The sequence below is a fragment of the Saccoglossus kowalevskii genome, chromosome 21 (assembly GCF_978046115.1).
Source record: "Saccoglossus kowalevskii chromosome 21, keSacKowa6.1, whole genome shotgun sequence".
Lineage (NCBI taxonomy): Eukaryota > Metazoa > Hemichordata > Enteropneusta > Harrimaniidae > Saccoglossus > Saccoglossus kowalevskii.
Genome location: NC_140661.1, coordinates 16959695 through 16976124, shown reverse-complemented (window position 1 = coordinate 16976124; position 16430 = coordinate 16959695). Strand labels below are relative to the sequence as shown.

Here is a 16430-nt window from a genome sequence, read left to right as displayed (position 1 = left end):
TTGCCTTTATCAGACATACATTTCTTCACAGATGTTTGCGAGACCATTTGGACGAATGAATCAGGTTAAATTATGGGCGTCTAATAATTGGAACCTTTACGACCTTGTTATGTACTTGTGGTTTATAATAGTTATCATATTGAGATTCTCGCTGACTGCTGACCAGTTTTCCGCTGCCAGAATATGTTATTGTATTTCCCTGCTAACATTTTTTATTCGCTCTCTACAATTGTTCACAATCCATAAACAAATTGGGCCCAAGATTATTATGATCTTCAAAATGGTATGTATTCTACTCACAAATAATAATTTACTAATTTAAGCGTAATTAACTCATTTTAAGTTATCGGGTACTCCATATGTTTGTATTAATCATCTTTATTGTGCAAAAATTAGTTTAAATTGACCGGTTTGATAATCTGCCAAAAATACAATTTACGTGGTTCTGAAAAAAATTTAACAGTTTATGATATTCTGGAGGTCGTAAAACAGTAGGGTATATGGTGTTGACGATTGTGCTGAATACGATTGTATAATTGTTATATGTTTAAATGACTACGACCTGTACTAAATATGTACACCAAATTTTGTTTGTCAGATGTACAGTATATGCCTATACATTTATTTCAAATCAAAGCATAAACAATTTATTTTCTATCTTCATGCGTAGACATTTTAATTTGGTATTGGACATATCCTCACATTATGTAAATTATATGTCGTTATATGTTAAGTATAAATCAATATAAATCTATCTTTTTAACATTTAAGATCTTATATAATTTACTATCATCCCTATTATGATCAAATTAAGCCGTGGTATAGTTATGTTTATGTGACCACAATGTTGCACTGATGAATTTGTTTTTGCTTTTTCAAGGTGGAAGACCTATTTTACTTTGTGTTAATATTGGCTGTGTTTGTTGTAAGCTTTGGGGTGGTGATTGAGGCTATATTGTACCCTAACATGGATCCTGACATACGTATTATCTTTAAATCACTGTACAAACCATACTGGCAGCTTTATGGCGAGTTGTTTCTTGAAGAGGTGGAAGGTTAGTAATTATTGATTTCTCACTTGTAAATGTTAAGTGCGTAGGTGATTGACGTATACTCTCACGTATTCAATGACGTCTGAACTTTGGATTTGTAGGTCTGATAGATTATGAAACTTGCCATGAAGATCCAAGATTTTTAAACCAATGTCCAAGTGTTGAAGGACATCGGTGGGTTGCTCCTGTACTTACAGCTATCTACATGTTGATTTCTAGTATATTGCTCATCAATCTCCTGATTGCAGTTTTCAGGTGAGATCAACTTACTAACGGCATGAAAGTGGAACAAACGTTTTTTCAGTGCTTTTGGGAATAAAATAGTATAACTTTCTAAAAACAATTTAATGTAAATTACATAACATTATTGTATATATTGATGAATAACACGGAGTATGAGAAAGACAAAATTACAGACAGTTATACTGTAAGATGGATTACTATTTTATGATAACAACATTTTAAACCCCGTATATCACACATTATGTTCAGAACTATTAATCCCACCGTTGCCTTGAACTAGCAACATGATACACAAAATGTACTAAACTGTCTTGATATATACAAGATAATGCCCAATTCAAACTACAATCAGTCACACGGGGGGGGGGGGGGGGGAGAAAAGACATGTTGTACAATGCAAGAAAATGTTAATTGGCTCAGGTAAGCATAGTATTTTTGCCACGAATGATCTGCAATTTGGGAAATAAACTAATATTTTACACACATTTCAGTCTCTGAATTACAGTGGAGTAATTTCTGTGTATATTGACCCCAAAATGTAAGCCATAGCATTGGGCAATACTTCTGTACCTGGTAAACAACAAAAGAGATATCTGGTTGAACAATTTATGAGTAATAGATTTTTGAATATTTTTTCTTTTTCGGTTAAGTCAACGTGAATTCAAAATGCAAGATGTAATTTTACAAGTCACATATCTTGTGAAATTCAATCCTTCTGTAACCAAGAAGTATGAAGTATTGATCATTTCTGGGTAGTGAATCTATTTTTTAAATAGAAATGACGGCGAAACCACATGATTGATCACAATTAATTATTTAAACAATTGCATGTATTTTTGGCTTTTAATTATAGGAAAACCAAGATGGTGACCAATCAAATTTATTTTTTATAATAATAATAAGCTTTGGTCATATATGTAATAATAAGGCAGTTCGCTCGTTGATGGACACACATGACATGAAATTAATAAACATGCTCATTCAGGAATTAAATACTATATTCATATGCTTATCTACTGAATATTAATGTGGTGTAAATTAGAAAAATCAATAATATGTGAAAAAACATGCCATGTCTCGGCCACTAGATTATATAGTCATTTATTTGTCCAAAAACCCGAAACAAATACTGAAAATAATTGAGCGAGGACATGTGGCACCGCCTTATAGTATTTTTGTAATATATCCCTAGTCAACACTAGACAGGTGACATTGATGCCATTTGAGATGATCTGCGTACAAGTGTCATTGTATTCATTTCTGAGCTCATTGTAGCTGGCAAACAAATTGTAGTCAATGGCTAATAGTTCTCATCAAAACATGGTTTATAGGCCGACATTTACTTCCCATGGGCTTGGCGGTGCTTAGTATTCTAATATGATTGATTATTCAAAGACAGCAGCTGTCAATCGCTCATTAAATGTAGATAGTCATAATCTTTTGTTTATGTGTATAGTTACTGATTTGAGCTTTAAAAAGTGAAATAAACAATTCATTTCTGAACAAGGCAGCTTGTTGGAATCCGAATGCAAGTCGGGTATACTAGTATGCATAGTTCATTCTAAAGTGACACGGTCTATGCTGCAATGTTCAATAAATATATTCACAAACAGAGGCGGTGGCAGGTTTTGTTAACTGTTGGGGCGAAGATCTTTTGTTTGGGGGTCCGGTGGCATACTCCCCGGGCAAATTTTGAAATCTAAACCCTCTAAAACGCTGTTTCCTGCATTTTGGGAAACGAATTTTGATGATACACTTAGGTATATTTCCGCGGATGGGCCGAACGGCGGTATTTCCACCGAAATTGGTGGATTTTAGTGACAAATATATATGAGTGTTTCACCTTATTTTATCGTGGGAGCGACCGCCCCCACTGCCCCCACGGTGCCGCCGCGACTGACGACTGACAGACAAAAATGTTGATTTTCTTTGCATCATCTCATTCCATGTGGAATGAAACACATTCGTTCACGGGTTTTACCTACATGTATTACTATTATCTTCCATGACCTCGCAAGCAAGAGCAGCTTGGATCGATCTCCGGGTCGTAATATATTTTGTATCGTACGGGAACGTGTGGTTAGTTTCGCGTCACATATTCACGTGTTCGTGCCATTGCCAGTGATAATGTTTTTTTTTTTTTTTTTTTTTTTTTGTTATTTAAACTAGGCTTATGTCGAAACAATTGCACTATAGTGTGTGAATCAATTGTCGGGGCACATGTCAACATGTGTTTGTTAATTAGTTAAATGCATAAGAATATGTATCAATACATTTTTACATTTAGATAGATGTATTCATCTAGTGTTATCTTTATTCATATTTCCTTATTAACTGAGGAAATTACCCTATTATTTCACTGTTAGATCGTTTACATGTGTTCGTACATTAAGAGTTACCCCCTATGAGCAAAGGAATCGACCTCAAACATGCTAATTATTCTGCAGTGTTACCCATGATTCCTACTCTCGATGGATATGGCGGTTATCAATGGAGTCCACATTTGAATTTAGTTCATAGTTTTTCAAGTTATTCACCTATTTGCCCCTCATCAAGGGCATTCACAGTTTTAATACAGAAGTTTGTACTACTGATGTAATTACTGGTTGAAATGTTCAGCGTTCTACCCATGAATTAAGAAGTCATTACGACTTTCTTTTGAACTCGATCATTTGAGTCTGCTGTATGTTCTGTGGAGATTTATTAAACGGGGCGATTTATTCGAACCGAATTCCCACAGCCACATCAATATGCAAGTTATGTGATCAAAATCATGACATAGACTAATGATATTAATGATCAATCCCAAACTAAACACATCCTTTTGATCTATAAATCATAAACTTTGTTAATCTAAAATGATCTCAATGTTCTATTAAATTGAATTAATGAGAAAAAAAATGTCAATATATATGCAATCTCTAAAACCTATAGAGAATTAATATTAAACCGTAGTGCACATATTTACTGAACAGTTAATATATTGGATGGTATTCACACAATTCTATAATACACTTCTCATGAAGTACTCTATAGAAGAAGGGAGCACTCCCCATCTAAAAATGACGTATAATTATTTTTTTTTGTAGTTACACTATTGATTCTGTTCAAAAACAATCAAAAACAGTTTGGCGATTTATTCGATACGGAATAGTAAATGAATATGTTGATAGGCCAACCCTTGCTCCACCACTAATAATTGTCAATCATATATTCAGAGTACTTCTCCACATTTGCAAAGGTGAGTATATTGGTTCTTGTTTGTAGTTGTGTATTCTCAAGATTCCAAAATTAACTTTAGTAACTTAATGTGCATAGTAACATATTGAAAATGACTGTTAAATTTGTAATACGTCTTATCTCTGTTGCTACTTAAATATGATTGAATTACAGATTTAGATTCACCAGACAAGTATTCTTGCTATAATCTATTTCGTAACAATGCAATAAAAGATAATGATAAATAGATGGAAGAAAAGCGGGTTAAGGAAATCTTTCTACGTGAGTTTACATTTGATTTCTCCACATTATGTGTATTATAAGTTACATCATTTAGTGAAGTTATGTAAATAATAACTTTAGCAATAACAATAGCTTTGTCTATATATATATTTTAAATTGTAAATTACATAGAGTTGTCTATTTGAAGACAATTGGATGAAATAACCGTATGACGATATCACTGAAAAGCTTCGTTTTTTTATAAACAACACGCTAACGTGTTTGATTCAGGGACAGAACAATGTTAGTTCCTAGTGGGTTTTTTTCCTATCTCTAGTCATGAATTAAATGCGAAATAATTAAATGTTGAATATATCTTTCATCTTGAATGCGTTAGGAAATAAATTTAAGTCATATCATCTTTGAGTTTTTTTTTCTTTAAAATGTGTAGTTGCTTATTTCATTTACACCTCCACCAATTACAGGACTTCCGTTAAATCAAAAATCCCATCGTATTCTCAATGACATGGAATGGAACTGTACCAAGGAATATCTGAAATGTAAAGATCCCTTAACTGATGAGTATCAAAGGTACACTTATAACAAGTTATATCGGTAATTTGCTAGGTTGAATTCAACCGAAATGGTATAACATTTAGTCATAGACCGTGTATACCATGGATATATCAAAGGCAGTGCCCATCTGCCTATTCTCTAACAACAACATATATGCCACATAATTGTATTTTATCTATACAGAGTATGCGAAAGCCTTTGTGAAAATGGAGATGAAAACAAATCAATTCTACTGATGCTACAGTACACTGAAGAAAGGTGATATCACTGTTTCTAACATTTTGTATTTTGTTTTTTGTATAATCCAGTTGTTTGATGTAACAAAACAAAACATATATGACACATAACAAATGAAGCGTGACAATATCGTCACCGTTCGCGTTCTAGGCAATGCTGTCCACCGGCATTGATTTTTGATGAAGCCTTAGGTGATGATTCATGTGTTGTGTACAATCACCAAACATGGTTATTCCACAGTGGTACATTATAGCTACACTGCTATACTTAACATATTGCTATAAGTAGGTTGTACATACATCACACTTTTGTCAGATAATTTGAATGGTTTCTCCTTCTTTTCCAACGTTGTTGTTTTAATGAGGTCATGGTGTGAATCTAAGTATGTACATGTTAAGTGATACTGACGTTGATAACAAATTGTTCCATTAAATTGCGCCCCCTCGCGGCGACATATTGCTCTTGTGCAGGCGTTGCTTTTTGTAAGCCTTGGGCTATGATTCAAGTGCTCGGTACAATCACTAAAACATGGTTATTCACACAATGGAACATTATAGCTACAGCGCTGTACATTGTACATTATATGTTGTATTGTTTGTTAGGTACAAATTTAGTTGTAGTTACTATATTATCAATATGTGGTTACATTTTATTTAATTAATTAACATTTTGCTATAAGTTGGTTGTACATACATCACACTTTTGTTAAATGATTTGAATAGTTTCTCCTTCTTTTCCAACGTTGTTGTTTTAATGAGGTAATGGACATGCTAATGCGCGAATTTAAGTATGTACGTTCATAATAAATTATTTCTTTAAACTGTGCCCTCTCGCAATATTAATCATTGATGAACGACTGCAAATCGAAGCAGCCTTTTGCATCATAGGAACGTCTTGTCACTGAAGTGTGAGATTTATATATATATATATATCATAGGGGAACTGAACAATGTTTCACTCTGAATTTTATCCTAAATATATCGAAAATATATGTTTCAATGGATTCATTTCATTCATTATTTGCAAACTTTCACGATCAGATAAAGTATATACGATTCCGAGTAAGACAAAAAATATAATAGTTGTGTAATATAATATCTTTCACTAACAATCTTTATATTTCCTTTCTTTATGATTATTTTTTTTCCCGATTTTATGGTATCCAAAATACGTTTATTGTTGAGGGTTATTTAATTTGGTATTTCAGTGCTATGGAATGTTTTGGAAGTTTAATATATTTGATATCACATAGTCAATAGAAGTAGACACTATTTAGCTGTTATCTGTCGCCCAAACCCAGGTCCAATATTTTTTGTTTGTTTCAGTTTAATAGTACTGGACAATGGAACATTATTACTAAATACATTATATATATATTTTTTAAAAAGGGTTGTCTTCTAATTTGGTAATTATTATTCCTCCAGATTCAAGGAAAGTGATCGGTTGATGCGTAAAATTGCTGAAGATATGAACAAAAATTAACAAGAATATTAAAGCCCATGGGGTGAAGAAGATAAAAGTGAGAGGAAAAACCATGTTATAATTTACTCTGTGGGGAATGATACAAAGAATTTATAACTGACAAGAAATGCTAAGGAATGTATTTAAAATAGCATATAATTTAATGAAATTATAGTGCTGTAATTATTGTGTTTGATAGTCCACTGGAGTGGCGCTTGTTGTGGGGCTTCACCAATTATGTATTAGCCTGTAATCTGCATTGTAATGTGTATTGTTATTTTTGACTTAGAAATCTGTTTTGTGTACAATATCTTATAAAAAATTAACATATATAAGACTGTGCAATTATTTCTCGTTGAAAAAAACAATAATAATTGTAAATGAGTTTAACTGAATCGTTTTTTATTCCTCAGATTTATGATGAGTATAGAGTTTATTTAAAAACAATTATTATTTAACCACGCTTTAAGCAAGCACAAATAATTAAAAAAATAATGACATTTATCATTAGTGTATTATTCTAATATTGTTAAACAAATAATATCGCTACTTCCTTTGATAGCCATGACTGTTTGATTGATCCATTTTAAGTTTTGCATTTATATGCCATTTTCCCTGTGATAGTCGTAATTTAAAAGGGTCATACTATGATATTGATTTAAAACTTAAATCATTATATATTCAAACATCAATGCTGACATATAGTGTAGACATGTTTTTTTATTTGACTATTATATATCCATTGTATTTGAAGGCACAGCAATACTCGTAAATTTTGAATACTTTAATTTAGTGTTTATATTTGTGTATACATTTGACGACATAATGATGTACACCGTTCTTATTAAAACTCGCGGATCAATTGATAGTATTTTTAAGCGTGATTCTTCTAGTCCACATATGCATTAATTTAAGTAATTTAACTCCCGCATGCGCCATCCTCCAACCACGTCGTAACTTCAGAAATAAAGGCTGCATCATCTGGGAAACGCTTTCTTTTCAAAAACAACTTCATGGCTGGGAAGAGATGAAAGTAAAAGGTTGCAAGGTCAGGAGAGTAAAGGGGGTGGGGGAGGATTTCATAGCCACTAGCCCATGCTTCTGATCTGGCGACATGCGAGTTGTGGACCGGAGCGTTGTCCTGCAGCAGGAGGATATCTTTGACTCATCATATTGGCACATCTCTAAATTCATCCTCGTGCAATTTCAGAATTCAAGGCTGCATCATCTGGGAAACGAGCTACTAGACTGTTGCCAGTCTGTGTACACTTGTTCTATGACATGTTTGTATCGGAAAAGCAAAATAAAAAAAATAACGATTTATAGTACTTGACATATCATGATAAAATAATTGTGCATTTTATTAAAATTTGATACATTTTCAATAAAATCAAATAATTAAATAAAATCGTATAAACTATCATTTCCATGAACATACGTCCTCTGGGGCCAATTCTGGTGATATAAGCACTCCTGAAGACGTAAACTATATTAGTTTATTCAAAAACATCTACTAGTATATTTTTGTATATGTGACATTATTGCAATGAAATATTGCACATGACACGCATCAATCAATTGTCACGGGGTTTAGATACTACAGATTAAATATAATCAAACATGTTGAGACTGATATTAGCAGCGTCATCTTCACAACTTAACAAGACAATGCATTGTTGAATAGCCGGCTCGTATGTGTTAATGATAATTCTATAACCCCCTCTTTTATATATGCATTGTATACATGTGATCATATAGAAGGACAGACACGTGATCACGCATCTGTTTCAATATTTTGCTGATACCAACATAGGCTTAATTCATCGGTTCATGCATATGAGATAGCTTAATCATGAAACACACAAAATGCGTTTCAAAAAAAAAAATACAAATAATATACTTGACAGCTAGTGCCATAGTCCTTAAACTATTCTATCAAAGTGTTTCATTGTAAGGCACTTCAGAAACAAACACGCACGCATGTTTTAAGGTAGCATACCCGACTATGCATGTTTCAAAAGTGTTTATTCAAACGACATGTACAAAAGTTCATAATAGTGACTAAAACACTTTTGTTCTAAATTCCTTTTATTTTGAAGCACTTCCTAAAACAAACACGCATGTAATGTTTCAAGGTAAAACACCCGACTATGCATGTTTCATAAGTGTTTATGTAGAAAAGTTTATAAGAGTACCTAAAACACTTTTCTTCTAAATTGTTTTTATCTTCAGTAACTAAACCCCATTACTTTCAAACTGTTTTATTTCTGTTGATCTGCAGCGGCTCGGGAATCGATCGTGATCGATTGGTTAATGTTAATGAGCTGCGCCATATACGGCCAACCGGGTCAACGGTCTTTTAATCTTATTCTCCGAGAAGTTGCTTGTTGACCTCGTTCGATTCATCGCGCAGTTGCTTTGAGCGCAATGTATCGAGCTAAACTTTGCTCTTGGCGACTTTCTGTACTGTTTTGAGGGCTGCATAGGATTCAAGTTGAGAAGGTATTGGTGTGAGCTCTGAATAACGTGTGAAATCTATAATAAAGGCGGTCGATCGTAGCATGCACCGGCTGGTTTGTATTTTCCTGATCGTAGCATTGAACTCCAATATTGCAACATTTTAGTTGTAGCAGCGACAGCTACATCGGCGACTGACTAATTATTCGCCCATCATTGTCGCGTATGACTGATGACAGAAACACATTCAGGCTGTCGCACATTTTAATATTACGAAACATTTCAAGAACTCGTTTCTTACTAATAATAATAACTTTATTGTCTCCGCGTAAAAAGATTTTCATAAGAAAAGTACAGCGAGTTTTAAAATAATAACTGGATATATGTAAAAATATTATAAAAAAAAACAAAAGAACTTAACTAGTAAATAAAGCTTTGTGTTGTGTAAATATAATTGTCAAGTTCTATAATTATGCCAGTATCTTTGCTTGAGAGTATATGTGAACAGTATATTGTTATTTTTGGATGAAAGTAATGTCATAATTTTTTTTGATGAAGTTTTCCCTGCATGTGTTCATATTTTGGGCAATTCAATAGAAAATGTTCTTCATCTTCAAATGAGTTCATGTCACAGTTATTGCATATTCCTGTGTTCATAGATTTCATAGTTTCATTTCCTAAGTTATGGCAACATTCATTCAAGTTCATTCAAATATGGCTCAAAGATGTATTCTGTTTTAAATTTAGCATATGTTCTCAGTTTGCTATTTTCTTTGGAAATCATTTCTTTCCAAAAACTGGCATATTTATTTTCAAGGTAAGTTTTTAAAAATTATATTAATTTGATTTTTTTTGTTCTATAGTAAGTGTTTTTTCTTTCATGAAGTTTAGTGAATTGTCTTTTAATGTTGTATGTATTGGATTTAGCATTGTGTTGTGCTTGTTCTAGGTATGCCTGTTTTGTTAAGATTATTATCTGGGAGATCCTTTATATGCAACCAGTAATTAATAGCTTGAACTTTTGCACTGAGTAGTAGTGGATAATGACCCATCTTTGCTAAGTTACAGGGTTTTTTAGTCACTTGTAAGATTTGTTTGCAGAATTTAATATTGACTTTTTCAATTGATGTTTTGTCCCATTTAGCATTGTCCTGAATGTCCTGCAAATCTAGGGCCATAATTCTGAGCCAAAAAGCAAAATTGTTTTTATGTAAATGTTAAATAGTTTCATTTTTAGTGTTATTTCTAGATTTCCAAAAAATACTTTGTTCATGATGTAAATTGATTTTTACAGCTTTACCTGCTAAATTTGACACGGTATCAGCAAATTAAAACTCCCATTTGATTCCTAGATATGTATAACTGTTTGTTGTTTGAATGTTATCATTTCCAAAACTGAATTGGTATTTATTTCTCAATGTTGATGAATCAAAGATAACGACTTGTGTTTTTGAAAGGTTCACACTCAATTTTCACCTATTGCAATAATATTTTAGCGTATTTAATGATGTCTGTAGATCAGCCTGGGTAGTGGAAGTGAGGGCTAAATCATCTGCGTATAAAATACTTAACAGTGTTATTATTCAGTAGTGATTCAGTATTGGCATTATCCAAACTATCTTTTAAATCATTAATAAAAATGTTGAAAAGAGTTGGGCTAATTGTACATCCCTGTTTTACTCCTCTATTAATAGTGAATTCTTTGGTTATATATTTATTTATATTAATGCAAGCTTTTGTTTTTGAATACATGTTTTTTATTATTTTGTAAATTTTGCCATTAATGTTATTTTTAATAGTATATAGAATAGCCCTACTCTCCATACATAAGTTGCGTTCACGCACAGCTCCTTAGCACGGGCTAAGAGGTCAAATTCCTTAGCCCGTGCTAAGAAAACGTGCGTGAACGCTTAGCACGGGCCAAGGAATGCGAAGTACGGGTTAAATCTGATCCGAATTTAAGACGCGGTCTAGACCTTAGCACGGGCTAACGAAGTATGCGCGAACACTTAGCCCAGGGCTAAGCACCCTCTGCGGCGACCTTTGGGTGTGAAAATTGTCCCATGTTCGTATAACGACACTATTCCACCAGTCATTACTCCGCGCTCACTTCCACACTAATCGGGTCACTGTAGTAGAGCGTACAGCAGCTCCAATCGTAGACAAAATAAATTTGGTTCGCTGTCTACGACATGCATTAATAAAACGCTGTATTCTGTTACGCCCGTTGTATACTGTTTATGTGCATCCAAATAAGTGGTCCGTCTTCTCTCGCGTTCCTGTGCACGTCGCTTCAAAATTAGAACGAAACATGCCAGCAGCAGAAATAGAACCTCGCGCGTGTCATCCATTTTTCGTTCGTAAATAGCGGCTTACCAAAGGTCACCAACTAATGGTAGCCCTTAGCCCGTGCTAACGACTGGCCCTCCCTGTGCGTGGACGCAATTGGGTCTAGCCGAAATGCAAATATGCTAGATAAGCCTAAATCAGCTTAAATCTTAGCCCGTACTTCATGTAACGTGAACCACAGTCCCTCTATCACCGGTCTCGAAACGCCTATTGTCTTAGGGGGGATTAGCAATAAACATCCAGTGAGTGCGTGTAGCGGTTGTTGGCGTCGCATAGTCACGTGACAGTATAGCGTCGCTTTCCATTTTGGACAACGTATGATCGAGGGCTCCGTATTTTATTCCTTGCTCTTAGCTGTAAAATTTCATATATTTAACAACTTTTTGTTATTACCGAAGCGAAATACCATTAGTTAACAGGTGAGTTATTATCCATTCTTTCTTTTCGAATATTTCGTAGTTTTTTCGATCTTGAAAATTTGACCTCGATTTTCTGACCTCCATTTTGTCAAAAAGTTCATCGCTCAAAACATGTCGGTAGTTTTTCGGTTCCCTTTTCTCGCTTGATATGCTAGCAAAATCTTCAACTCGCATCGTTTTGGCGGGTGGAAGTGTATTTGCTTCGAGTGGGAGTGTTTATATCGTATTATTTTTTGTCGAATTCTTGAAAACTGTGATCTTGGTTATTCACATACGACCAAACATCCTGAGAATAGTCGATTGTTGCGATAATGGGTCGTGTTTTTTAAAGCAGATATTCTTACGTTATGATCACTAAATTCACTATTTTATGTGCTGTTGAAGGTGCCATTCACGGTAAAAGATGTTCTGTGCTGCCAACATTTTTTTTGTGTCCCGAAAAATAGATTTTCTGTGTGTGTTTTTCGAAACTCGTGGTTCAACTCGACGCCATTTTAGATACCGAACTGTGCGTAAATACATCAACGAGAGTTTCTCGTTTCGGTTCCTTTTTTGAGAATAATACAAATCCGGTGTAGATAATAATACCCAATACTGGTTGTTATGAAGATTAACAAATGAGTTGTGGGGTTAAGGTATATTTGGGTATCTGCTGTTTCGTTATATTCGGTGAAATATCTTTGTTTACATTTCTATTTTATTTTTATATTGTCAGACAAGAACGTGCAGCTGTTGAAGCCATACAGGCTCTTAACAACCATGCCTCGTAAGAAGAACAGTTTTCGGAGGCCCAAGAGTTACTACAAGCAATTTGAAAAAAAAGTCCAGTGAATGTGATGACTTTTCACAATCGCATGTTACCATTGCTAATGATGCTACAATGCAACAGGCAAGAATTAAATGTGGAAGTTATTATATTCTCAAAGTGCTGGAAATGCTATGTGTCTTAGTAAACAAACAGTTGATGAATTGAAAATGACTTGTGAGTTGAGTCGCACTTATTTTTATTTTATGTGAAATTGTTATTCACTGTAAAGTTTTCCAGAAATTGGTAATATGCTAGTAATTTAAAATTTATCTTACGAGTTATTTTTGTTTTGTTTTTCCCAGTGCATTCTTTTGTAGAAGTATCTAAATACCTACTAAACCATGGAGTGGATTTTATATTGAGTGAGAGGTTCCGTCAAAACCCACTACAAGCCCACTTCAGTAAGCATCGGCACAGAGGAGGAGCAAATAACCACCCAACAGTTATGGCTTTTGGGTATCAAGAGAATGTCATCAGACTTCAAAAATCTTATCACATGCAGTGCATCACAGGCAATACAGGGAGACACAAGAGAAGGCCCTTACAGCATATAGTAGATGATACTCCTCTTCTCTTCCCAAACAGAAGTGTTAGTATTTCTGTTTTTGAAAACAATGTAAAATAGTAAAAAAACAAGATATACTAATATATTGCTGTTTTTTGTATTTATTGTTAGATGTAAATAAGTTATAAATAAATACAAATTTTAATTAATTTTGCTTTTGTGCTTTCATTGCCATTTTCTTTAAGTTGTAGGGAATGTAATCAGCAAAATATCTGAGTGCCTGCTCTTCCTCAATACTTAGTTCACTTGTGCTTGCTGCTTCAACTGTTTCAGACTGGTAGTCCATGGTGTTCCTTCAGGTTCTTGCCAACACTGCAAAGTAAAAAATGCATGTTCTGAACAGTTGATCTATATCTGTGTCACTGGGCCGAAAATCCATAAATACATTAATTATGTCATCTGTGGTTTTTCTGTCTACCCACATATTTAAAAAAGCATGCCAAACCATCTTGTGGTGTAAGGCCTTTGCAACAACAATTTGTTATGCACTGCTGGGTCTGGTAAAACCTGAAACGGAAAAACTTAATTATTGCACATGGTAATTGCATTTTTTAAATTACTATATTTTAATTTTAGGATATTACAATGCTCTTCCTTCATGGATACTAGATGGCTAGTAATAATTCATATTCAGTACATTTGAGTTGAAAAAAATACTTATTAAGCTTATCTAAAAAAAATAATCAGGCCCACAAAAAAATTCTTTGAGCCTATCTTAAAAAAAATTATAACGTGGCTCTATGGAGATTAAACCTGTAATAAAAAAAATGTCTACCTGATCTGCTGTGTTCTTCACTGGACCTTTTCACAAATTGAATATTGCCAGTTTGCTAGTGTTCAGAAACTGAAAACAATGTAATATAACCATGAAGTATACAGATTACCATAGATAGAAACTAAAACTTATAAATAAATATATTCATAATAAATCATTCATATTTTCATATTCGTCAAGACATCGTGAGGATTTTCGGTCAACAATACTCATTCACACTTTCACAAGAGGCGACAAGTTGGTAGTGATGTCGACTTCATGTTATCGTGTCTGCCCAGTTTGATTCATACACGGCGAGTCTGCCGACCCAAATAAAAAGCAATAGGCTCTTTTTCGTATAATTATTGTACTCAAATTTATTGTCTCCTCCTTGCCCAAGATATTGTCACAGGAGCGCCGTGAAACGGAAGTACATGCAATCTCAGACAACTAATAATCGTTGGAGATGCAACCAGCTGCCTGATGCAACTGTGCTAAAAATATGGAAAAAAAATCGAACAACATTTAGACCAAACATTTACTAATTCTCCTCGATCAGACAGCAATAGTAACGGACATACCTTTGACGTTTGTATCATGAACATTTTTCATGTGCCCCTTGAAGCCACTTAAACTTTTGTACTGCTTGTCGCAAGTCGGGCAGACGTAGACGAAATTTCTCCGTTTAGCAGATTCGCGTACATGTACTTTCATATCGTCTGGAACATCGGCAGCATTAGAGGGGAAAAAGTCTTCCTGTCCCATCACAAAATCCCATTCGATATCTTCGTCCTCGAAGCCAACAAAATCATTTCCGTACTTCCACGACATGCTGCTCAAAAATCGACTTCCAATGTTTTGATTCTGGTTCTGAAAACTTCTGCGCAACCGCACAATTTTTTTTTCGCAAAGCATGTCGGGTAAATCATTAATGGTAATGATATGCCAGTCAACTTGAAGATGACCCCTGACAAGTTGCGTCAACTGCGGATTACGTATAGGTGTCAATGGTTTATTTACCCGCTACGCGCAATAGGACAATAGGACAGCGGCCGTTTCGAGACCGGTGATAGAGGGACTGTGCGTGAACACAACTAGTGTCTAATGCTTTGGCAATCTACAAAACAAACATAGAGTTTTTGTTTATTTTTAATGTGTTTCTGAATTAGAGTTTCTAATACAAAAAAATGATCTGTTGTTCTATGTTTTTTTCTGAAGCTGGCCTGGTTGTTTTTGAGTATTTTATTTTTTTCAATGAAACAGTTTATGCGTTTATATATGATGGAACAGAAGACCTTACCAATACAACTTGAAACTGATATTCCCCTGTAATTTTGAGGGTGTAATTTGTCTCTTTTTTTTTGTTATAAAGAGTAGTGATGCACCTTAAATTCCAAATATCTGGGAAAACTGAGCTACTCAAAACTAAGTTCTTTTTCACTAATAACCTTATCTATGTAATCATTTTCTCTTCATGCTCTGATAATTCTTTCATTTTATTTTCCTTGAAACTATTATCATCTTTTTTATTGTTTAGTGTTGCATAATATTCCATGAAATTGTATTATTACTATGTTGATCTGTATTTTTCATATGGTTAATAATTTTTCAAAACTCTTTTGAATTGAGTTTATTAAGATAATTTTCTTGGATTTGGTTTTTCTTTTGTTTTATAAGTTTCTTAAATCTGTTCTTTTTAGAATAAAAAGATTGTCTTAGTTGCATATCAAATGGTAATTTATGTATCAACTTTGCACAATCCATTATATCACGTTTACTCTGGTTGCATTGTTTATCAAACCATCTGGGATTCTTTTTTTGTTTATTTTTGTGAATACTTTTATTGGGATTGATTTTATTAAAAATACCCGAAGCTGAACTTTCTAGTAACTGATTAAATTTATGGGATGCTATATTTACATTATTATTTTAAATTATGAATTGTGTTATTAAACTTTCTTTTTATGCTGATCTATCATGGTATTTAAAAACAGATAATTTATCGCATTTCCACTTCGTATTGACTCAAATTTAGTATGTTCATGTACATGATGTGTAGTGTGCTCAT

At 33.8% G+C, this 16430-nt stretch overlaps 1 protein-coding gene and 1 long non-coding RNA gene across 3 annotated transcripts; both read left to right on the top strand.

Moving 5' to 3' along the window:
• The first annotated feature begins 936 nt into the window (after nt 1-936).
• On the top strand, nt 937-7068 carry LOC144343705 (transient receptor potential cation channel subfamily M member 5-like). Of its 2 annotated transcripts, XM_078006126.2 has the most exons (5): nt 937-1055; nt 1154-1307; nt 4385-4536; nt 4689-4796; nt 5222-5295. In XM_078006126.2, exons 1-4 carry the CDS (start codon nt 968-970, stop codon nt 4760-4762), a joined length of 468 nt encoding a protein of 155 aa, XP_077862252.2. In that variant the 5' UTR covers nt 937-967; the 3' UTR covers nt 4763-4796; nt 5222-5295. The 2 variants fall into 2 exon arrangements, with proteins under 2 accessions (XP_077862252.2, XP_085351377.1); XM_085495251.1 differs by lacking the exons at nt 937-1055; nt 1154-1307; nt 4385-4536 and adding exons at nt 5496-5570; nt 6974-7068 and having other exon boundaries at nt 4729-4796; nt 5222-5327.
• Nucleotides 7069-12011: 4943 nt separating this feature from the next.
• LOC146729666 (uncharacterized) lies at nt 12012-13693 on the top strand. The gene is made up of 3 exons (XR_014928043.1): nt 12012-12235; nt 12951-13217; nt 13346-13693. It is a non-coding gene; the product is annotated as an uncharacterized LOC146729666 (long non-coding RNA).
• The last annotated feature ends 2737 nt before the right edge of the window (nt 13694-16430 follow it).